This window comes from Kogia breviceps, chromosome 6, assembly GCF_026419965.1.
Source record: "Kogia breviceps isolate mKogBre1 chromosome 6, mKogBre1 haplotype 1, whole genome shotgun sequence".
NCBI classification, from domain to species: domain Eukaryota; kingdom Metazoa; phylum Chordata; class Mammalia; order Artiodactyla; family Physeteridae; genus Kogia; species Kogia breviceps.
In genome coordinates, this window is record NC_081315.1 from 68972450 (window position 1) to 68997562 (window position 25113).

At 35.7% G+C, this 25113-nt stretch overlaps 1 protein-coding gene across 8 annotated transcripts in view; it reads left to right on the top strand.

The window, feature by feature from the left end:
* Positions 1 to 25113, top strand: part of TLL1 (tolloid like 1) — a 261648-nt gene that overhangs the window by 206569 nt on the left and 29966 nt on the right. For 6 of the 8 annotated variants that reach the window (XM_067036943.1, XM_059065868.2, XM_059065869.2 and 3 more), the window contains 3 exons: positions 977 to 1157; positions 10497 to 10622; positions 13783 to 13910. In XM_067036943.1, the coding sequence (XP_066893044.1) occupies positions 977 to 1157; positions 10497 to 10622; positions 13783 to 13910 (435 nt within the window). The remainder of the gene's footprint in view (positions 1 to 976; positions 1158 to 10496; positions 10623 to 13782; positions 13911 to 25113) is intronic. The other 2 variants (XM_067036944.1, XM_067036942.1) reach the window with 1 other exon arrangement.

The following is a 25113-nucleotide window of genomic DNA, read 5'->3' on the forward strand; positions in this document are numbered from 1 at the left end:
CTCCCTGCCAGTTCTTCAGTGTAATGTGAGCTTAGTATTGAATGGCTTCTACTTTCTCAGTTTCCCTAAAGCTGTTTGTTGTGACAGAAATGGCATTTTGATTCACTAATTGATAGATGTTCCTAAGAAGGATAAACGTTTATGTTTACGAGGAAGAAGGGTAGATGATTTAAAATAAATGGGGCATTGTGTTTGAAAGCATTTTTCTCATGGTAGCAGTCTTTATTCATGGAAGGAGCCTTTACAAACTCTGTAACTTATTCTGGAATTCTTAAACTTATGATGAGGTTACTGTGTGGGACTCTATTAATAAAATTCTGTGCATTTTCATAGTTTAAATTCTTGAATATTTAAAATAAAGGCATGAGCAAAATCTTGACTTATAGAATACTGGGTTAAGTTATAACTTCATTGTTTTATTCATTTTACTGATATCTGAAAGGAAAGTCAATATCAAACAACTTTAGTTTTGGCAACATTATCCCATCTTGGTCAGAGCCCTCTCTAAATAAAACTTGCAGTTGTAACAAAGTAGATAGAAAACTTATTTCATTTTTCCTAGCAACATTTTGCTTATTTATCACCTAATTAATATCACAAGAGCCAGTAATTTGAGTTGACATATTGCAAAGTACACATCATGCCCAGAGTTCAATCATATGCTTTGTTAAACATTCATCCATCTCAGTTTTCCTTAAGTCTGTACTTTTTGGAAAAGATGTATGCTGTAAATACATATATACAACCATACATTTATATATACATCTCTTGGGGTTATTCGGAGCAAAATTCTTCTCTCATCTGTCTATCATGTCTTCTGCTTCATATTTGGACACTTTTCTTGATTTTTGGACCTGTTAAGTCCAGTTTGACTACCACAGGGGTAAAGAGGGAAAAACATAATAAATTTTTTTTAAAATGTCAATCATCTGATGCTCTCAAATCTGGTGATTACAGTAACCATGTTTACTTCTAGGTTTGCAAATATGATTATGTGGAGATTTGGAGTGGTCTTTCTTCTGAGTCTAAATTGCATGGCAAATTTTGTGGTGCTGAACTGCCTGAAGTGATCACATCTCAGTTCAACAATATGAGAATTGAATTCAAATCTGACAATACTGTATCCAAGAAGGGCTTCAAAGCACATTTCTTCTCAGGTATCAGTATTCTCATGCTATATGTGTATATTACTGATTTTAAAGGTGGATTGGCTTAAATTGTATGCTATCCATTCTTCCCAGTTTTCTGTAAATGAACTTGGAGGTACATTGAATGCATGAACATTTATCCTAGTTTGATACTTTTTAAAAATTAGGATATTAATAAGAATGGCCCTGATGAAATGCAGCTCTCAAACACTTAGATCTTACGTAAATTCTAATCAAATATTCAAAGGCTAGTAAAAATAACACAGAATTATTATGGTAATATTTTCACACAGTGACTTTATAAGTGGATAGTGATAATGATACCAGACTTCCAAAAAGTGGCAGACTTTTTCAAAATTATCTTTGTCTTTGGAATATGTGGTCTCATTTTAGCAACATTTTTTATTCTTACTGCTTAGCAACATGTTTATTATTCCTCTTCTTACTATTATATATTCATTCTTTTTATTAAGCAGACATTAAAAATCATAATTTACCTCATAATTATAGAAATGATTGCAGTAAGAGGCCTAGAAATATGGAAATTATAATTTTACTAAAAATATATTATCAGATACATTTAGCAGTTGACATATCTACATTTGGAATTTAATGTTTAGTTGAACCAACTCACATTAAAAATTCCCTCTTAAGGAGCTGAAATTTGATTAAAGGTCCCTAAATTTTAAGAAACTAGATAGAAACATCAGTGAAATACCCTTATTTTCCCAATTTCAAAATTGTTCCTTTTAAAAATATTACTCTGAAACTTCAAAAATAGATAAAATTGTAATAAGCCTCGCTAGATATAGCAATCCATTCTGCCTGAAAGACTGGCAAGCAATGTAAAGCAACTGAATTCCAATTATGTTTTAATATCAGGTAATTTGGATTGAGTTAATTCAAAGTCTATTTATTCCAGTCCCCATGTATTTAAGATTAATGAGATTTACAGTGCCTGGGGTTTGTTTGGGGCTTTCAGTGTAATTGAAATTAATGGTTCACAAGTTCCATTGAGGTCCAAGTCATATACCAAAGTACATTCAAAATACAATGGATCTTGACTCCCTTGTTCTCATTCCCTTCCTTCCCTCAGATTTAATTGCCTTTTAAAAGTTCTTAGATATAGGAAACAAACTAGTGGTTATCAGTAAGGAGAGGGAAGGGGGAGAGAGGCAAAGTAAGGGGAGAGGATTAAGAGGTAAAAACTATTATGTATAAAATAAATAAGCTGGGCTTCCCTGGTGGTGCAGTGGTTGAGAGTCCGCCTGCCGATGCAGGGGACACGGGTTCGTGCCCCGGTCCGGGAAGATACCACATGCCACAGAGCAGCTGGGCCCGTGAGCCATGGCCGCTGAGCCTGCGCGTCCGCAGCCTGTGCTCCGCAACGGGAGAGGCCACAACAGTGAGAGGCCCGCATACCGGAAAAATAAATAAATAAATAAATAAGCTGCAAGGATGTAATGTACAGCACATGGAATATAGCCAATATTTTATAATAACTTTAAATGGAGTATAATCTATAAAAATATTGAATCACAGTGTTGTTTACTTGAAACTAATACAACATTGTAAATCAACTATACCTCAATATAAATAAATAAATAAATAAATAAATAAATAAATAAATAATAAAAATTATTCTCAGGCATTCATTTAAGATTTGTTATTATTCAAAGTAGCATTTTAATATACTATTTCAATGAAAGGAAGATTTCCTTAGACTTTACTATTCTATAAATATTATGTAATTTACAAATTTTAGATGATCCAGTGTTTAGCGATAATGCTTCTTATCTTAGAACCACATAAATATTTATTTTCAAAATTAAAATTATAAAGTGAATAGATTTTATTATATTATTAATATTCAGGATCCTATACTCTAATCACTCATTTTATTTAATAAAACTTTTTTTAAAAGATGCATGCTACATATACTAGTGACAAAGTATAAGTAAATTTAAAGTCCCCCAGAATATTTAAAATTCATTATCTGATATTTCTGTTCAGGCAAAACTTCCCAAATTCTAAAGACAGGTTATTTGTCTGTGTCTTTAGGACAATAATATTGTTAAGTAAACTAAACAATGAAGTTCAGGGAAAATTAAACCCCAAACTCTCATGTTGTAGCTCTCATTCTGATAATTAATTATGCAGTCATACATTATCTCTTTAATAATCAAAGTAAAACTGTAATATTCTAAGTGTTCAGTGTCACGAAGTATTTAACCCCAGTTCATCTTGGGTTCTCTTAACCATAAGAGATGATCACATCCTTTGCAAACAACATTAGTTATGTGTTATGTTCAACATATCTGTGACCTGGAAAACAATAGATATAATTTTCACTTCTTTATTAGATTATTATTTTGTAAAGTCCAAGATAATTAAGTATAAACATTCAGTGTTTTCTTTTTGATTCATTGAAAAGTCTTGGCAGTTTGTCAGATTCATATTTAAAATACTATAGTCCTGGATAAGTAATTAGATTTATTTCACATTTAAATTCTTGGGAGTTTCTGCTAGTGGGGAAGATGTTTGTTCAGGAAAAGGGAAGATAAAAACATATTTGTTTTGTACAATAAAGAGATGGCAGTGTTACTTAATATCCTGATTATGATCATCTTACCAAAACATAATTTACAAAAGATCACCCATTGTAATATATAGATTCTATTCATATTGCAAATATCATTTTAGAGTTCTAATAATGCTATAAGTGTAATTGTGTGTTAAAAGTTAAATAACTCATCATATTTATTAGAAAGTAGGCATGTAAACCATGGGGATATTGTATTTCACCAACAAAATTGAAGGATTTTTTAAATGTTAAAATTCACTCTTGGGGATTTGATAAAACACATTACTGCATTAATTGTGACAAATTCTTTAGAAATAAATTTAGCATAGGAATCAAGAATTATTACAATGACTAATCTGCTCAGAAATTCAATTCTTGGGACTCTTTCATAAAGAAATATTTCAAAATCTGGAAGAAGGATTTTCAATATACTATGATAGTGACAGAAATTTTAAACAACCTTCAAATGCACCATGTAAGCTCTTCCATACCATAAGGATGGTTTAATGATTTCATGGTGTAAAAAGTTGTATATGATAAAATATTGATGGAAATCTAGGTATAAAGCTATATGTTCACTGTGCATACAGCTAAGCACGTGGGTGGGAACAGATCTGAACGATGCTATTTAAAAATCCCAAGAATGTTTGTGTTAAGGTGAAAAGATGGTGCAGTGTAGTTTCTCCACAATTTTTCTCAGTTTTCATCTGATTTAAATATAAAAATAACTTTAAAAGGAAAACACACATCATATTTCTACCTATTTTTTACCCCAAATATTTTCTAAATTTGAAAATATTACCTAATAGACTTTGATCTTTGAGAGTGAAATTTTTTAATCCATCTATTTGTTAATTAGTTAATAAATATTAATACAAATTAATAATATTAATGCAAGTGTTTTGAATTGAGTTAAAGCTTCTAATTTTTATTTTTATAGTTAATTTATAATATCTTATAGACAATTGAATAAATGTTTGCTGTATTGTGTATGTTAATCCAGAAACAGTTGATGGAGACAAACTTTTTTTTTTAACATCTTTATTGGAGTATAATTGCTTTACAATAGTGTGTTAGTTTCTGCTGTATAACAAAGTGAATCAGCTATACATATACATATATTCCCATATCTCCTCCCTCTTGCGTCTCCCTCCCACCCTGTCTGGAGACTTAATCTTAAGTGGTTCTGTTTATAACCAGTTTTCTAAAAAGTTTAGAAGTGATTATGAATTTATGAAAACATAATGAGAAATATACCATGTTTAGCTATTTTTTCAGCATACTTTTTCCCAGAAATATTATCAAGAAGTTCAATTTAAAAATAAACAATATTTATTATAAGTGATTTCATATATTTTGTAAAGAAAAGCTATTTAAAAATAACTTCCAGCTGTCTTGCAACTAAGTGATACATCAAGAAAGAAAAAACACAAGGAAATGTATTTAGATTTTTAATGAATATAATGAAATAAACTGTAGCATTATTTTTAAAAATACAATTATTTAATGAAATAATAATACTGAGATTTTACTTATTTTTGCACATAGCCTCTGATTTTAAATAAGCACTTTATAGACCTAAGAAATGTAATTGGAAGAATGTCACTAAGAACATATTAGCAAAATAATTAATACAGATTTCTATCACTTCCATGCTCATCAAAGTAAGAAACCATCACATAAATTCTTATTTAATGTCTTAAATTAGTCATGAAAAATGCTGTAGCTTGAAAATCTAGAAGTGATTGGTTTATACAGCAGAATATCCACAAGCTCCTCTATAAAAATTAGTGTCATATAGTTCTGATATTAAGGGTATGTTATAAAGCAATATAATGAAATAATATCAAAGTAAATAGGAAATTACAACTATAAAAGTAAGGCTATTTGAACATGATGTAAAATTACATGTCTATTAAATTTTTTATGTAATTCAGAATATAATGGCATAGGCATTTTCTAGAAGAGATCTGGTTCAACAATATAACACTGTTATTTTCTTGGAATGAATGCGGTTTGTTTTTAGATTAACAATAATTACTTTACTTTTATGATAGTAAAACCAAACTTAATTTTATATGATGTTATATTTGAACACAAGTATTCAAATCTGCATAAGTATACTTATTTTAAGTGATTAAGTTTAAGTTTACTTATTTAAGTTTACTTATTTTAAGTGATTACGCAAAATTAACTGTATTCTACTGAGAACAAAATTATTTTTCTTTAAATAGGTTTAACTTAAAGGAAATATTAGCAGGATTTTATGCATGTAAAAGCAGCAACATTTGGGAAACTGGACTTTTAATTTAATCACACTGTTCATTATTTGGGAATAATGTAACCAATAACCTCAGGCAGTGAGAGCTGCGCATAGACATTCCACCTTCTTTAGGCAACCTGGTAGTGGTGAAAAGACTCAATGATGACTTGAAGGATAAACTCATTAAATTGCAGTCCCCCTCACGGGTAACTTAATGGGAATGTGATCCTTTCCTGATGTACCCAGTGACCTGCACAGTAGCAGAAATGCAGTAAAACCCAGATTTCTTGATTCCCAGTTTATTTCTGTCTGTAACAAATATAGGAGTCAGATAAAATGATTTGTGTGATATTTCTATCTCTGTATTCAAGTGATTTCAACTGACTTGCTCCTCATCTTATCTACCTTTCAGTGTTTATAGATATTTCTTTACATTGTTCCTCCTGTACACAATTTCTTTCATAAAATGGTCATAGATATTTTTGGAATAAATTCAACCTGATATTATTCTAACAAAACTTGAAATATTAGTGTGATTAATTTCAAATAAACACAAATAAAGCTCTTGTATGATTCTGAATCCTGTTCCAAGTTTCATGATTAATGATATTTAAATATTTGCATGCTTTAGAAAGAGCAAATTATCTGTCATTGCTCTCAGTAGATCTTATCAGAGCTCTTTTGAAGGTGATTATTTTTTCAACAGTTTTGTGTTGAAACCTGTGTGTGTCTTGTATGCGTGCACACATGCATGGGGTTTATGTGTGTATGCATGAGTGTGCATGATCTGTTTATTTTATATTTGAGCATTTATTGTAAGTATATCTGCTTATGTGTTTCTGTTCTGGTACGTGGACCCTTTACTTTTTTTTCCTACAGACAAGGAAGCTTTCTGCAAAGAGAAAATTTTTATTTTTGAATCTTGCAAGAACTTGATACAGGTTGCCACCTCAGTCCCATCCAGTATGTATTATTCATAGACTGATGGCCTCTGATAGTCTCAAGGATACTCTGCAGGCCTCTGATGGGAAAATGCCACTTCCTTTTTCCATAATAATGAACCTTTCCTTCATCTAGCATGAAGGAATGGAAATCAGATATGTCCATTCCAAAGAAGGAGGCTAATTTCCACCTGCAAAAATTAAATGTTTTGATTTCTCCTCAATAAAACATTTGTTTCTCTTACTAATAAATACTTTTTAAAATTCCATGCCTATAGTATGAAAATGTTAGAAAATTTCAAATGAATCATTGATAGAATTCTCAATTATTGAATTTGTTATGCAGACTTTCTGAGAAATTTTTAAAACTCTGCATCCTCCTTCCTTCTCTCTTTCTTTGGATTTTCATTGTTCAAAATATTAGTGGTTTGTGTCCTAAGAGGAGAAAAGGAAAGAAAGTGAAAACAGAATTATATTTGCTAATAGTTTTTTTTTTCTCAAGTTTGATGACCTTTTATAATAAGTTCAGAATATATTTGTGGAGCTCATCTTTTATGATATTAAGTTAAATAAATAGCTTTCTTTGTCTGTGTGATATTAAAAAGTCTGGATAATTCCAAGTATTCCGATGTTTATTAAAATTTTGTCTTTTCATATTGACTATTTGGCATACGCCAGCACAATTTTATATGCTACTTTGCTGTGGATGGTGACTTTTATCTGCTGCTTTTAATTTGTATTTTGATTTCTCCAATTTTGAATTTTAGCTAAGCTTTAGATTAACCAATACATATATTCTAGCAGTGTATTTGATGACTCAATTTTCATGTGACATCGCATGTATTAAGCAATGTTTGAATCAGGGAAGAAGACAAGAAACATTTATCACTGGAACACTGAAAAATAATAGATACTTAGACAATATGACTATATAAAATCTTCATGCTTCTCCTCTTCTTCCTCATTTTATTCTTCTTCCTCTAAAATTTATTTTTACGGCACAGTAGAAATAGGAAAAACTGGCTACAAAAAACTACTATTCAAATATGAATGGTTTCACTTTCAACTTTATTTCTCTTTACTTACCATTACTGCAAGTCAGATTATGTTGTATCAAATCTAAAGAAAATAACTCTCCTTACAAATATCACCTAGCAACATGAGATTTCCACTAGAATGAAGTTTAAATGTTAGAAATATTTTATGTTTTGGAATTGTTTTCATTAGAAAATGACTGTAGGTTTAAAAATTCAACAATACTAACTTGTGTTCTTTTTTTTTAACATTTTTATATCTCTCATGTATGGTAGTGTAAACAGATCCAAATAAAAGGATGACTCAGACAATCCCTGCCGCAACAGGTTTGTCAGTGAACAACGTGTTTACCAGTCAATTGCAAATGTGAACTAATTTTTTCTAAACTACTTTACTTACAATTGTTAGATTTCCAACCAACCCTCAAAAATCTGGTTGACCTAGAGTACAACTAAAGTTCACTATATCAGGTTTTAAGTATACCAAGCAAACATTAGATAAACATTTCTATAGGAAATATGTGTCTATTTCAGAGTAATTCTAGCACCAGAAATTTTTTAATTGGCTCTTTCCTTTTAACAATGATGAAGTGTATTTCTGCATCAACTCATGAAGAAGTATTCTTCCAAAGCATCTTAAGAGCCCCTGGAAAGGTGTGTTAAAATAATAAATTTAAATCATCTACTGCTTGACTCTCTGAATTAGGAAACGTAGGTAGCATGGTAGTAGGAAGTATGGTTCACCATTCACCCATTCTGCACAGGTCATTCACAACTTACCACGTGTAATTTTCACTGTTGATACAATTAAGGTAATGGGACTTCCAAATTATGAAATTCTCTAAAATTAATTTTGCAAGGCTAATTCTCTATTAATTTCTGATTTCTTGTATATTTTGATGTTTGATGCTCTTTTAGAGATAAATTTTCTTTATTCTATGCTTTTCTTCTCCTCTGCTTAGCCTCCATAGTAAGTATTAAAAGTGTAATGGAAGTGTTAAGGATAGGTAGAGAACACATAAATTGCAGATATATTGATCCTGATATATTCTTTAGAACTTTGGGACTGCCTGTATGTATATGGAATATTCTGATATTGCCAATGCATGAATTGGCAATATAAGACATAACATATATGTGCTATGTCGTGTTATCAGTCTACAAAATGGGAAAAATAGTTGCATTCATAAAAATTACTATCAGATCCTTGGATAAAAATGTCTTTACTAAACCCATCTCCATAGGGGGAATATTGATTTGATTACAAAAGCAAAAATAACATTTGCTATTTGTGTGCCACCATGAGCTCACAAATTCTCACTAGAAAAATCAGTTGACAGTGTAAATTTTGAATTCAGCCTGACCTTTGATGTGACTGCCGTGTGTCCTTTTTGTTCTCTATGCTATGGGAGTGGGGAAGGTCTGAGTGATGTGTCATCATATGTATGTGTCAGGAGCAGAGGCCAGTTTTTACTTTAAAGGACAAGCCAGTCATGGAATGACAGCTAAGCAAAATAATATGGTGGCTGATGCCTCTCACTGAATTGACTGCCTGCTAATATAGTTGGGAATTTTTCCCTGTAGTGAATTTGTTGGCTATTTCTTAAAGCTCATATTTCCTATTCTAACCTTTACTTCTAGCACACTAAAAGCCCTTTTACAGAATTACTTATTAATAAACTGGTCTGCTAGAGGAGATTAGTTTAAAATATATAAATTGTTTCTTCTTTAGGATAGTCTAATGATGCCTTATTCTGTTTTGAAATATTATAAAATGTTCAGATTTATTAATGCTAAGCATAACTGCAAAATTAATGAAAAAAATCAACTACAGTAATTATACTGAGTGATTTTTAAAAAACGATTACACACAAATCTTGGAAACGTGTTTAGCCTCTGCTTATACACCATGGTTAATATAGTGAAGGATTTCCCTCCACTTAAATGCCATTATTTGCATTTAATCAAACTACTCACAATTTTTAATTTATTTTAAAAATTGGCTATGGGGCTTCTCTGGTGGCGCAGTGGTTGAGAGTCTGCCTGCCGATGCAGGGGACACGGGTTTGTGCCCCGGTCCGGGAGGATCCCACATGCCGTGGAGCGGCTGGGTTGGTGAGCCATGGCCGCTGAGCCTGCGCGTCCGGAGCCTGTGCTCCGCAACGGGAGAGACCACAGCAGAAAAAATTGGCTGTAAATATTTCGGATTAGTTGGAAAAAGATTCTTTCATTTCCTTTGCCCTACTCAAAACTTCAGCATAGGAATGAAAGAGGACTACATGTTGCCACCCTAGTGCAAATGATCTTGGAAACAATTCATGGCACAAGGCTCCAAGCTAAACAAGGAGTGGGTAGAACTAAGACACTATAAATTTTTTGATTTTTTTTTTTTGTTTTATGTTGGGAACACGGAAAGCTGCGACTTAGTTTACCCTTTGCCAGTGTTAACCACAATTAAATGACTCTCCTTTGATATCCTTTGTTTTTAAAGCTACTTACTAATCTATGGGGTTATCTCTTTGCTAGACAAAGATGAGTGCTCTAAGGATAATGGCGGGTGCCAACATGAGTGTGTCAACACAATGGGAAGCTACATGTGTCAGTGCCGTAATGGATTTGTGCTGCATGAAAATAAACATGATTGCAAGGAAGGTATGAAAGAAGTGTTCTTTTTTTGACAACATCTAGAATTTCATGCAGTTTGGGTAAAGCAGTCCTTCTAGGTAGAGTTAATCATATCAATGAGTGATAAATGTTAACTGTTCAAATGTCAAAAATAAAAATACATGCAGTGTTCAAAGATCCAAGTCATACTATTGGAAACCTTGTATTACCTAAAGGTACTGCACTTCATATATGGTTGGCATTAGAATAACTTTGTATAACAGACATAGAAGCTGCTGTGATGCCATCTGGTAGCCAGAAAGGCACTACATTATCCCTCAGTCTTCACAGAACAGACCTTATAACTATATCCATATTTAAACTTAACTTCTGCTAAATGTTTTACATTTGGTTCAATTTCCCTCCCCAAAATATCTCATATATGTGCTACATGAGTGATGTCACTTTAAATACCAGGAGTATCAAATTCAAATGCCTACCAGAAGAAAGACATTTGAAAATACTGTGCCATTTAGAGATTTAAGTCATGATTTTGCCCCCTCCCCAGCACACACACACACACAAAAGCATCCTAGTAACTCAATATTAGCCTACCAGTGTTTGGTCCCAAAGTCTTACCATATTCCAAGGTTTTATAAAGATAATTGTCTTAATCTCCTGAGCCAATATGAGCTACATGGGAACAAGAAATAGTTATTCAGGTCTTATTTCTTCCTTTGTGGGTCTGCTCCTGAAATTTCCATTTAACTTGGATTTATTACTAAGGCAGTTTTCATAACTAGTCACTAGCACATGTAGAGTGGTGGGTGCCTGACTAGAACCACAGGTAGATAGCACATCTTTGTATGCACATTCAAATAGTACAGAATACCCTGAATTGAACCTTGTTCCATTCAGTTCCATTCAAATATGGTCATATGTCACATTTTTTTCCTCTTTATTTCACAGAGTTAATGACATTGCCCAGAATCATATGCAAGTAGGATTTTTTTCTCTTTTTACTCTCATGTATGAGCATAAACCAGTGAGATTGTGATATGTGTAACTTGGTAAAGTATTCTGTTAAATCAATAGACTGGGAATAGGCCCAGTTATTTTGAAATATGGAAGGTAATTCAGAAAAAAAATGAGACAGCTTTTCAAAGTATGCAGGTAGCCTGTGACTCACAGGTAGCAAATAAATTTAGATATCCTAAGTCTCCCTTCATTACAGTAAATATTTTCAAGAAAGGACTTCTTTTTAAATGGAACTGTATCCAGGCACCCCTAATAAAGTTCATCTTTACTGTTAGTAAAGGGGCTGGATTTTCTTTCACCACTGCTATAGTACAGGTGCCTTATACAGTTTAGCAGTGAGCCTCTTGGCTTTGTCTTATAAACTAAACTATTTGCCAGATCTGGGAGATTCCACACTTCATATAGCCAAGGCAAGGACAGGGATAATGGGATTTAGGAAACCTTGTCAAGACAGGATCCAGACTTTAAGACTACTGTCTTGCTGCATGACCCTATATTATTTGAAAAGAGCTGAATTTCACCCTTTTTTGGGTCCCTTGGTTAAGAATCCAGATCTCCCTATGGAAACCCAGCACAGTTAAAGCAAAGTCTAGTTAGAGAGCATGTGCCAACAGCAAAGTAATGTCAGTCATTTTATCCTCACCATGAAGTCCTGTAGTGCAACAAGTGCTTTTTCCATATAGTAAAGTATTTCCCCAGAGATTTCTTGGAAAATTTCACAGAATTAATTGTATTTTAGAATGGGTTACACAATACATAACAAATTATTTCCAATCTAAACCAGGATGTGCAGGGTAACACTTCATAAATTATATAGATAGAATACAGTCTGAGGATATTACATGTTTTTGAAGTTTGAAATTAACAATATTGGATGAGCCCCTACAAGATGAAGTTGTTTACATTGTAAGACCTAAAAGAAATATCATGTTAATTGAATGACATTTTTAATTAATTAATTTAAAAATTAATTTAATTAATTAAATTTAAATTTAAATTAATTTTAAAAATTAATTTTAATTTAATTTAGACTAAGAGGAATCCATGGGTGCTATCTGGCCAGACTTAAGTGGATTCTATTTCCTTGGTTTTCCCTCTACCTAGGACCTCTTATTTTATTGTCCCCTCTTCTAGATCAATTCTCCTTTGATTTGGATATGTGGAAGTTTTGTTGAGAAGGAGGTTGGAGAGTAGATTAGCAAAGTTCCAAGAGCAAAATTACAGTGTGTTGAAGTGTGGGGGGAAAATTAGTCTTATTTTTTGCCCTACATGTGATACAACACTGTGAAATTCAATCTTCAACTGAAGGACCTGCAATTCTCCTAAAACACAGTTCTTTGTTTCTTTCCTTAACAAAGTTTAAGCTAGTGTTAATAAATTAAAAAGAGAAATTGCTTGTTTGTCCACTTCAGCTTTGTTTTATGCCCATTTCATATTGTTGTCTGTGTTGTAATTCATTCTTTTGATACCATTTCTGATCTGTAAAATTGGTTGTCTTGTAAATATAAAGAGTTCAATTGTAAATAAACTATTGTGGCTGTTAAAAAAAATTATTTTTTTAAATTAATTCAGAAGCTAGTAGCTATTTACATATATTTCCCCTTAGTGCTTCATTTCACTGTGATGAAATGACAGATAATTTACTTTAGCAGCTAAAATTATGGTTTAAGTATTCAAGTGTATACTTTAACAAAGAGACAGAGAAAATGTAAAGACATGTTTCATAAAGTGGCTTAGTGATACTAATTAGCTATAAATGATGTTTCTGTTAATAGGGAAAAAATAACTGAAAATGACATAGTCATTTTTGTTGGGGCATTGCAATAAATATTTTGCACATACCAAGAGTTGATATCTTTGATTGTCAATAAGTTGCTCTGTTAAAATCTAAACTTACAGATCCAGCAGTTAAAAATAGTTCATTTTCTTGTAGGCATTTATTTAATTCATTGTAAACACAATTTCATGTGAACCCCCCCAAATTTTCTGATTATGATTATGATTATGCAACAGGTTTTCCAAAGCAGATGAATATGATACTGGAGACTAGAGTGATGATTAGTTTTGAGGAAAATCTTTCATCAGAATAGTGTGTAAACAGGCTACTTCCTTGCTGGCCCAATCCTGGGCTAGATTTCCACACTAATTGATTTTATCATTATTGGCACAGCTGAGTGTGAACAGAAGATTCACAGTCCAAGTGGCTTCATCACTAGTCCCAACTGGCCAGACAAGTACCCAAGCCGGAAAGAATGCACATGGGAAATCAGTGCAACTCCTGGTCATCGAATCAAACTAGTAAGTGAGCACGTTGTTCTTTTTTCTTTTAAGCTGCCTGCCCATGTCTTGCACAGTGCATGAAAATAAAATAAATAAAATGAATGTTTATTTAATTGAATTGAATTAGTAGGCAGATGGGAAAGACTTTCTTTCTTATGTTTTCCTACTAACACTAAATAAATTCCTGATTTCCTAGATCAATGTGATAGTAATGGTAGCCATGTAGTTCTTGTACAGTCTTCTTATCCTGGATGGGATGCTTTAAAAGGCATTACCAAAATTACTACAAAACAGTATGTTCTACTTCCTAATATGTTATTGAAATAATGTTTGCAAATAGAGATATAAATGAAGGAACAAAAATATCAGAAATTCAGCAAGAAAGCAATAAGTATTCACTTCAATGCAGCATAGTAAATTCTATCGGTTGTGTCAATTCTATATGACTCATATACAAAGCATATGTATTTTTATAATAAAACTAATTTTGTCTTATGGTTTACAGAATATTATTTTTGCATACTGTAGTTGCCCTCTTTAGATAAGTACCATTATCATTAGGCTTCTTCCAAATTCAAATATGAATGTAATATATGTCCTCTCTCCTGTATTCTATGAGTCTTGCATTCTGTCCTGGTCATCTGACAGTACATCTTAAATTTCATTATAGGCTACAGAATACTTGAAGAGTAAAATTTAAAGAAATAGAATCATAGGAATATAGGAATTTTAACAATTTTCTGAAATATGCTGTTGTCAAAAGCAGGAAGGAATTCCAACTAGCAAAGTTCAGGACAGTCTAACAAGAACCATAATAAAGGACAAGAAATTGTCTTGAGAATGAGGCTACCAGTCCACTGTAGCTTATTGGACTAGTCCAGTTAATTTTGAAAGTCTGTTTGAACCCTTTCTTTCAGTGGTTTTTTTTGGCCAATAAAGACATCTTATTCATATGCAAAATAATAATAATGTTATTAGAGACTGTCACTGAGATATTCATATTCTTATTATGGAGTTCCTTCCAATCACCATATTTGTAAGATATCAGTAAATGACTTTTTGAACAGAGACATCAATTCATTTCAGCCACTCTTTAGAAGGATGCTAGGTGCTAAGATAATAGACTGTAGGAGTTGATTGCTCTCCAGTCCTGTTGAAGACCCTGACTGAGATGATCACTTTCTAAAGCTTATGGGCTGAGATGCAAAGGCTCCATTCTTTTCAGCAGTGCAATAGCTAAGGCAGTTGGGAAAATGGATTTTTCTGAAGACTTTTGTGTGTGTGTGTACATCCAAGTTTCATCTGGTATCATATTCCTTCTCCCTGAAGAATTTATTTTTATATTGTGTGTAGAGTATGTCTGTGCAGTTTCATTTTTTATTTATTTATTTTTTAACATCTTTATTTGAGTATAACTGTTTTACAATAGTGTGTTAGTTTCAGCTTTACAACAAAGTGAATCAGTTATACATATACATATGTTCCCATATCTCTTCCCTCTTGTGTCACCCTTCCTCCCACCCTCCCTATCCCACCCATCTAGGTGGTCACAAAGCACAGAGGTGAACTCCCTGTGCTATGCTGCAGCTTCCCACTAGCTATCTAATTTACATTTGGTAGTGTGTATATGTCCCTGCCACTCTCTCACTTTGTCCAGCTTAACTTTCCCCCTCCCCATATCCTCAAGTCCATTCTCTAGTAGGTCTGCATCTTTATTCCCGTCTTGCCCCAGGTTCTTCTGACCATTTTCTTTTTTTTTCAGATTCCATATATATGTGTTAGCATATGGAATTTGTTTTTCTCTTTCTGACTTACTTCACTCTGTATGACAGAATCCAGGTCTATCCACCTCATTACAAATAACTCAGCTTCATTTCTTTTTATGGCAGAGTAATATTCCATTGTATATATGTGCCACATCTTCTTTATTCATTCATCTGTTGATGGACACTTAGGTTGCCTCCATGTCCTGGCTATTGTAAATAGAGTTGCAATAAACATTTTGGTACATGACTCTTTTTGAATTATGGTTTTCTCAGGGTATATGCCCAGTAGTGGGATTGCTGGGTCATATGGTAGTTCTATTTGTAGTTTTTTAAGGAACCTCCATACTGTTCTCCATAGTGGCTGTATCATTTTACATTCCCACCAGCAGTGCAAGAGGGTTCCTTTTCTCCACACCCTCTCCAGCATTTATTGTTTCTAGAGTTTTTGATGATGGCCAATCTGACCGGTGTGAGATGATATCTCATTGTAGTTTTGATTTGCATTTCTCTAATGATTAATGATGTTGAGCATTCTTTCATGTGTTTGTTGGCAATCTGTATATCTTCTTTGGAGAAATGTCTATTTAGTTCTTCTGCCCATTTTTGGATTGGGTTGTTTGTTATTTTATTATTGAGCTGCATGAGTTGCTTATAAATTCTGGAGATTAATCCTTTGTCAGTTGCTTCATTTGCAACTATTTTCTCCCATTCTGAGGGTTGTCTTTTGGTCTTGTTTATGGTATCCTTTGCTCTGCAAAAGCTTTTAAGTTTCATTAGATCCCATTTGTTTCTTTTTGTTTTTATTTCCATTCCTCTAGGAGATGGGTCAAAAAGGATCTTGCTGTGATTTATGTCATAGAGTGTTCTGCCTATGTTTTCCTCTAAGAGTTTGATAGTGTCTGGCCTTACATTTAGGTCTTTAACCCATTTTGAGTTTATTTTTGTGTATGGTGTTAGGGAGTGTTTTAATTTCATACTTCTACAGGTAGCTCTCCAGTTCTCCCAGCACCACTTATTGAAGAGGCTGTCTTTTCTCCATGGTGTATCCTTCCCTCTTTTATCAAAGATAAGGTGACCATATGTGTGTGGGTTTATCTCTGGGCTTTCTATCCTGTTCCATTGATCTATATTTCTGTTTTTGTGCCAGTACCATACTGTCTTGATTAGTGTCGCCTTGTAGTGTAGTCTGAAGTCAGGGAACCTGATTCCTCCAGCTCCATTTTTCGTTCTCAAGATTGCTTTGGCTATTCGGGGTCTTTTGTGTTTCCATACAAATTGTGAAATTCTTTGTTCTAGTTCTGTAAAAAATGCCAGTGGTAATTTGATAGGGATTGCATTGAATCTGTAGATTGTTTTGGGTAATAGAGTCATTTTCACAATGTTGATTCTTCCACTCCAAGAACATGGTATATCTCTCCATCTATTTGTATCATCTTTAATTTCTTCCATCAGTGTCTTATAGTTTTCTGCATACAAGTCTTTTGTCTCCTTAGGTAGGTTTATTCCTAGATATTTTATTCTTTTTGTTGCAATGGTAAATGGGAGTGTTTTCTTAATTTCCCTCTCAGATTTTTCATCATTAGTGTATAAGAATGCCAGAGATTTCTGTGCATTAATTTTGTATCCTGCTACTTTACCAAATTCATTGATTAGTTCTAGTAGTTTTCTGGTAGCATCCTTAGTATTCTCTATGTATAGTATCATGTCATCTGCAAACAGTGACAGCTTTACTTCTTCTTTTCCTATTTGGATTCCTTTTATTTCTTTATTTTCTCTGATTGCTGTGGCTAGAATTTCCAAAACTATGTTGAATAATAGTGGTGAGAGTGGGCAACCTTGTCTTGTTCCTGATCTTAGTGGAAATGGTTTCAGTTTTTCACCATTGAGAACGATGCTAGCTGTGGGTTTGTCATATATGGCCTTTATTATGTTGAGGAAAGTTCCCTGTATACCTACTTTCTGCAGCGTTTTTATCATAAATCAGTGTTGAATTTTGTCAAAAGCTTCCTCTGCATCTATTGAGATGATCATATGGTTTTTCTCCTTCAGTTTGTTGATATGGTGTATCACGTTGATTGATTTGTGTATATTGAAGAATCCTTGCATTCCTGGAATAAACCCCACTTGATCATGGTGTATGATCCTTTTAATGTGCTGTTGGATTCTGTTTGCTAGTATTTTGTTGAGGATTTTTGCATTTATGTTCATCAGTGATATTGGCCTGTAGTTTTCTTTCTTTGTGACGTCTTTGTCTGGTTTTGGTATCAGGGTGATGGTGGCCTCGTCGAAAGCGTTTGGGAGTGTTCTTCCCTCTGCTATCTTTTGGAAGAGTTTGAGAAGGATAGGTGTTAGCTCTTCTCTAAATGTTTGATAGAATTCGCCTGTGAAGCCATCTGGTCCTGGGCTTTTGTTTGTTGGAAGATTTTGAATCACCATTTCAATTTCAGTGCTTGTGATTGGTCTGTTCATATTTTTATTTCTTCCTCGTTCAATCTCGGCAGGATGTGCATTTCTAAGAATTTGTCCATTTTTTCCAGGTTGTCCATTTTATTGGCATAGAGTTGCTTGTAGTAATTTCTAATAAGCTTTTGTATTTCTGCAGAGTCAGTTGTTACATCTCCTTTTTCATTTCTAATTCTATTGATTTGAGTCTTCTCCCTTTTTTTCTTGATGAGTCTGGCTAATGGTTTATCAATTTTGTTAATCTTCTCAAAGAACCAGCTTTTACTTTTATTGATCTTTGCTATCATTTCCTTCATTTCTTTTTCATTTATTTCTGATCTGATCTTTATGGTTTCTTTCCTTCTGCTAAATTTGGGGGGGTTTTTTTGTTCTTCCTTCTCTAATTGCTTTAGGTGTAAAGTTAGGTTGTTTATTTGAGATGCTTCCTGTTTCTTAAGGTATGATTGTATTGCTATAAACTTCCCTCTTAGAACTGCTTTTGCTGTATCCCATAGGTTTTGGGTCGTCGTGTCTTATTGTCATTCGTTTCTAAGTACTTTTTGATTTCCTCTTTGATTTCTTCAGTGATCACTTCGTTATTAAGTAGTGTATCCTTTAGCCTCCATTTGTTTCTATTTTTTACAGATCTTTTCCTGTAATTGATATCTAGTCTCATAGCGTTGTGGTCAGAAAAGATACTTGATATGATTTCAATTTTCTTAAATTTGCCAAGGCTAGATTTGTGACCCAAGATATGATCTATCCTGGAGAATGTTCCATGGGCACTTGAGAAAAATGTGTATTCTGTTGTTTTTGGATGGAATCTCCTATAAATATCAAGTAAATCCATCTTGTATAATGTATCATTTAAAGCTTGTGTTTCCTTATTTATTTTCATTTTGGATGATCTGTCCATTGGTGACAATGGGGTGTTAAAGTCCCCTACTATGATTGTGTTACTGTCGATTTCCCCTTTTATGGCTGTTAGTATTTGCCTTATGTATTGAGGTGCTCCTATGTTGGGTGCATAAATATTTACAATTGTTATATCTTCTTCATGGATCGATCCCTTGATCATTATGTAGTGTCCTTCTTTGTCTCTTGTAATAGTTTTTATTTTAATGTCTATTTTGTCTGATATGAGAATTGCTACTCCAGCTTTCTTCTGATTTCCATTTGCATGGAATATCTTTTTCCATCCCCTCACTTTCAGCCTGTAAGTGTCCCTAGGTCTGAAGTGGGTCTCTTGTAGACAGCCTATATATGGGTCCTGTTTTTGTATCCATTCAGCCAGTCTGTGTCTTTTGGTGGGAGCATTTAATCCATTTACATTTAAGGTAATTATTGATATGTGCATTCCTATTACCATTTACTTAATTGTTTCGGGTTGTTCTTGTAGGTCTTTTCCTTCTCTTATGTTTCTTGCTTAGAGAAGTTCCTTTAACATTTGCTGTAAAGCTGGTTTGGTGGTGCTGAACTCTCTCAGCTTTTGCTTGTCTGTAAAGGTTTTAATTTCTCCATCAAATCTGAATGAGATCCTTGCTGGGTAGAGTAATCTTGGTTGTAGTTTTTTTTCGTTCATCACTTGAAATATGTCCTGCCAGTCCCTTCTGGCTTGTAGAGTTCCTGCTGAAAGATCAGATATTAACCTTATGGGGATTCCCTTGTGTGTTATTTGTTGTTTTTCCCTTGCTGCTTTTAATATGTTTTCTTTGTATTTAATTTTTGACAGTTTGATTATTATGTGTCTCGGCGTGTTTATCCTTGGGTTTATCCTGTATTGGACTCTCTGTGCTTCCTGGACTTGATTGACTATTTCCTTTCCTATATTAGGGAAGTTTTCAACTATAATCTCTTCAAATATTTTCTCAGTCCCTTTCTTTTTCTCTTCTTCTTCTGGGACACCTATGATTCGAATGTTGGTGCGTTTAATGTTGTTCCAGAGATCTCTGAGACTGTCCTCAGTTCTTTTCATTCTTTTTTCTTTCTTCTGCTGTGCAGTAGTTATTTCCACTATTTTATCTTCCAGGTCACTTATCCGTCCTTCTGCCTCAGTTATTCTGCTATTGATCCCATCTAGAGTATTTTTCATTTCATTTATTGTGTTGCTCATCGTTACTTGCTTCCTCTTTATTTCTTCTAGGTCCTTGTTAACTGTTTCTTGCAATTTGTCTATTCTATTTCCAAGATTTTGAATCATCTTTACTATCATTATTCTGAATTCTCTTTCAGGTAGACTGGCTATTACCTCTTCATTTGTTAGGTCTGGTTTTTATCTTGCTCCTTCATCTGTTCTGTGTTTTTCTCTCTTCCCATTTTGCTTATCTTACTGGGTTTGGGGTCTCCTTTTTGTAGGCTGCAGGTTCGTAGTTCTATCTGTTTTTGGTGGCTGTCCCCATTGGCTAAGGTTGGTTCAGTGGGTTGAGCAGGTTTCCTGGTTGGGGGCACTAGTGCATCTGTTCTGGTGGATGAGGCTGGATCTTGTCTTTCTGGTGGGCAGGTCCACCTCTGGTGGTGTGTATGGGGATGTTGGTAGCCTTATTATGATTTTAGGCAGCCTCTCTGCTAATGGATGGGGCTGTAGACCTGTCTTGCTATTTGTTGGGGATAGAGTGTCCAGCACTGTTCATTGCTGGTCCTTGAGTGAAGCTGGGTCTTGGTGTTGAGATGGAGATCTCTGGGAGATTTTCACCGTTTGATATTACATGGTGCTGAGAGGTCTCTTGTGGACCAGTGTCCTGAGGTTGGTTCTTCCACCTCAGAGACACAGCCTTGACACCTGGCTGGAGTGCCAAGAGCCTTTAATCCACCCGGCTCAAAATAAAAGGGAGAAAAAAATAGAAAGGCAAGAAAGGAAGGAAGGAAGGAGGAAGGGAGGGAAGGAAGGAAGAAAGGAAGGGAGGAAGGAAGGAGGGAATAAAGAAAGGAAGGGAGGGAGGAAGAAAGGAAGGGAGGAAGGAAGGAGGGAATAAAGGAAGGAAGGGAGGAAGGAAGGAAGGAGGGAAATAGGAAAGAAAGGAGGGAAGAAAGGAAGAAAGAAAGGGGAGAAGACAAAATAAAGTAGGGTAAAATACAGTTATTAAAATAAAAAAATTATTATTAAGAAGAAAAATTTCTATTAAAGAAAAAAAATAGAAAAAAAAAACAGGTCGGTCTAACCCTAGGACAAATGGTGAAAATAAAGCTATACAGACAAAATCTCACACAGCAGCACACACATACACACTCACAAAAAGAAAAAAGGGGAAAATAATAGTATATCTTGCTCCCAAAGTCCACCTCCTCAACTTGGGATATTTCACTGTCTATTCAGGTTTTCCACAGATGCAGGGCTCTTCAAGTTGACTGTGGAGCTTTAACCCACTGCTTCTGAGGCTGCTGGGAGAGACCTCCCCCTCTCTTTGTTCGCACAGCTCCTGGGGTTCAGCTTTGGACTTGGCCCTGCCTCTGCACGTAGGTCGTCGGAGGGCATCTGCCGTTCGCTCATACAGGGTGGGGTTAACGGAGCAGCTGATTCGTGGTCTCTGGCTCACTCAGGTGGGGCGGGGCGGGGGGCACGGATGTGGGGCGAGTCCGTGGCGGCAGATGCTGGCGTGACGCTGCACCAGCCCAAGGCGCACCGTGCGTTTTTCCGGGGAAGCAGTCCCTGGATCCCGGGACCCTGGCGGTGGCGGGCTGCACAGGCTCCCGGGTGGGGCGGTGTGGAGGGCGACCTGCGCTCGCACACGGGCCTCTTGGTGTCGGCAGTAGCAACCCTAGCATCCCACACCTGTCTCTGTTGTCCATGCCGACAGCCGCAGCTCGCGCCCGTTTCTGGAGCTCCTTTATGTGGTGCCCTTAATCCCCTTTCCTCGCGCCCCAGGAAGCGAAGAGGCAAGAAAAAGTCTCTTGTCTCTTTGGCAGCTCCGTGCCCGTTTCTGGAGCTCCTTTAAGCGGCACGCTTAAACCCCTTGGCAGCTCCAGACTTCAACTGGACTCCCTCTCGGCTAGCCGTGGTGCACTAACCCCTTCAGGATATTTTCACTCTGCCAACTCCAGACCTTTCCCTGGGACCCGACTGAAGCCTGAGGCTCAGCTCCCAGCCCCGCCCACCCCGGCGGGTGAGCAGACAAGCCTCTCGGGCTGGTGAGTGCTGGTCGGCACTGATCCTCTGTGGAATCTCTCCGCTTTGCCCTCCGCACCCTGTTGCTGCGCTCTTCTCCATGGCTCCGAAGCTTGCCCCCTCCGCCACCCGCAGACTCCGCCCGCGAAGGGGCTTCTAGTGTGTGGGAACCTTTCCTCCTTCATGGCTCCCTCCCACTGGTGCAGGTCCCGTCCATATTCTTTTGTCTCCGTTTATTCTTTTTTCTTTTGCCCTACCCAGGTACGTGGGGAGTTTCTTGCCTTTTGGGAGGTCTGAGGTCTTTTGCCAGCGTTCGGTGGGTGTTCTATAGGAGAAGTTCCACGTGTAGATGTATTTCTGATGTATCTGTGAGGAGGAAGGTGATCCCTGCGTCTTACTCTTCCGTCATCTTGCGCCCACCAGTTTCACTTTTTAAAGATATTTTCATTGGGTATAAAATTCTAAGATAGCAATTTTATTTTCCAAGCTGAACTTTAAATACCTGACTCCACTATTTTCTGTCCTTCATGGTTTTTAATGTCTGTGGTAAATCTTAATTTTATTCCTGTGGAAATAATGATTCTTTTCTCTGATGGCTGCCTTCAACATTTTTTTATCAGCACTTTGACTATAATGTATCTGGGAGTGTGTGTGTGTGTGTGTGTGTGTGTGTGTGTGTGTGTGTGTGTGTGTGTGTGTCCCCATCTGACTGTCTATCTGTTTAGTAATTTATCCTTCTGAGAAGTCTCTGAATTTCTTGCATCTATGTTGTGATGTCTGCCATGAATTTTTGAAAACTCTTGACCATTATTTCTTGACAAAATCCTCCTGCATTATTGTCTCTCTTCTTCTGGGATTCAAATTACACATATGTGAGATTGTTTCATATTATCCCATAACTCTTGAATTCTGTTATTTTTTTTTGCCACTCTTTTTGTTTTTAAGCTTGGGTTATTTCTATGGACCAATCTTCAAGTTCAATGATTGTCTATTCAGCTGTTTTGAGACTACTTATGAGTTTGACAGAGGTATTCTTTATCTCCCTTATCATGTTTTTTTTATTTCTTGAATTTCCATTTGATTTTTTAGTAGAGTTCATGTGTATTAGTCTGTTTAGGTGGCCATAACAAAATACCACAAACTGAGTGGCTAAAACAACAAAAATTTATTTTCTCACGGATCTGGAGGCTAGATGTTCAAAATCAAGGAGCTGTGGGGACTGGTGTCTGGTGAGCCCTCTTTTCCTGACTTGTAGATGGCTGCTTTATCACTGTGTCCTCACTTGGTCTTTCCTCTGTGTGTACATATGGAGAGAGAGAGACAGAGAGAGAGAGTGCGTGCTCTTGTGTCTCTTCATCTCTTCATCTTCTTATAAGGACATTAGCCCTGTGGGATCTGGCCTCACCCTTATGACCTCATTTAACCTTGATTAACTCCCTAAAGGACCTGTCTACTAATGCAGTCACACTGGGTTTAGGGGCTTCAATGCATGAGTTTGGCCAGGATGTACAATTCAGTTCATAGCACCATCTCTGCTAAAATTTCTCATTTGATGGATTAAACACAAGGGTCATGTTTGAGTCTGCTCTGTTGATTATTTTCTCTCTTAACACTGTGCTTTTCTTCTTGCCTTTTTGTGTGTCATGTAATTTTTGATTAAATGTCAGACATTTTGTGTTTAACAGGAGAGACTTTATGTCTGGAAATGGTTACATCTCTTCTGTTAGGCTGTTAGTGAATGTGTGTATATGGGAAGGGATGTTGTTGAGTGAATATAGTCAGTAATTAGTTGAGTTTGGGTTGTCTTGTTCCTATGATTACCTTCAGTGAACCATTGGCTTTTAATTCCTTCCTCTTAGATTGAAGGCTGGAATTTCAGATGCATTTTCTCAATGTTTCTCCTTTACCTTTAGCTTCTGCTTTCATCTGTACCACAAATTGTACCCCTCTTCACACTTTTTTCCCTCAACCAGTGATAGACTGCAGTTACACACTGCTTGATGCTTGGTAGTCTGGTGGTGAGGACAAGGGGTTCTTTACCTTAGACAGGATCTGTTTCTGGGTCTTAGAAATAGCTTTTCTCAGTGGTCCTGCCTCTTCTCTTCCTGGCAGCCAAACTCCATCTATCTCTGGTTGGCCTTCCATGAGAGAGTTTCTTTTCCCTCTCCCAGTTGTAACAGGTCTCTGATATTATTGGTGTAGGCTCCTGAGTCCAAGACTTCCCCAGGGTTGCAAGTGTTATTTGTTTGTTTGTTCGTTTAAACTTTCCTGTGGCTACAGTGGGTCTGCATGTTTGCCCTGGTGGTGACAGGTTTTCTGCTCCTCCCCCAGAGGCTTATTTTCTTTTCCAGAGAAGGGTTGCAACAGGACTTCATACTTTTCTCCCAGCAGTGACCACTTCCCCCTCCAAGCCTGCAACACCAAGAAAGGTACTTGCTTAACTCTTGCTCTTCCCACAGTCTTTCTCATGAGCAGGAGATTGAAGTCCATGGAGAAGAGCCTGCAAGTGGGTGCAAACTCCTGTGTCTACAGCTCCTAAGGTGCTACACTCTAGTCCACAGCTGACCTTTACAATACATTACAATTGTAGCTGAATGCATCTAACCTAGTTATATGGCACCCAGCATCTCTTCTAACTGTAGTCTGTCACTGGTGACATGCTTGTGTCTCATCTCTCCTTGGCAGGGGTTGAGAGTCAGTGGATTTGATACTACTTGGTTGACTAGTGACTTTGGCTCTTTGCAGTGTTCAGCAAAGTTGTGATTTTTTTACTTTACATAGGTTTTCTTGCTAGGGTAGAAGGAACACTAGTCCCAGCTTTATATATCCAAGGGGAAATAGAACTCCTAATGTACCTTAACTTGAAAAAAATGTCAATAATTTATTTTTTCTCAATGACATACCTTTCGCT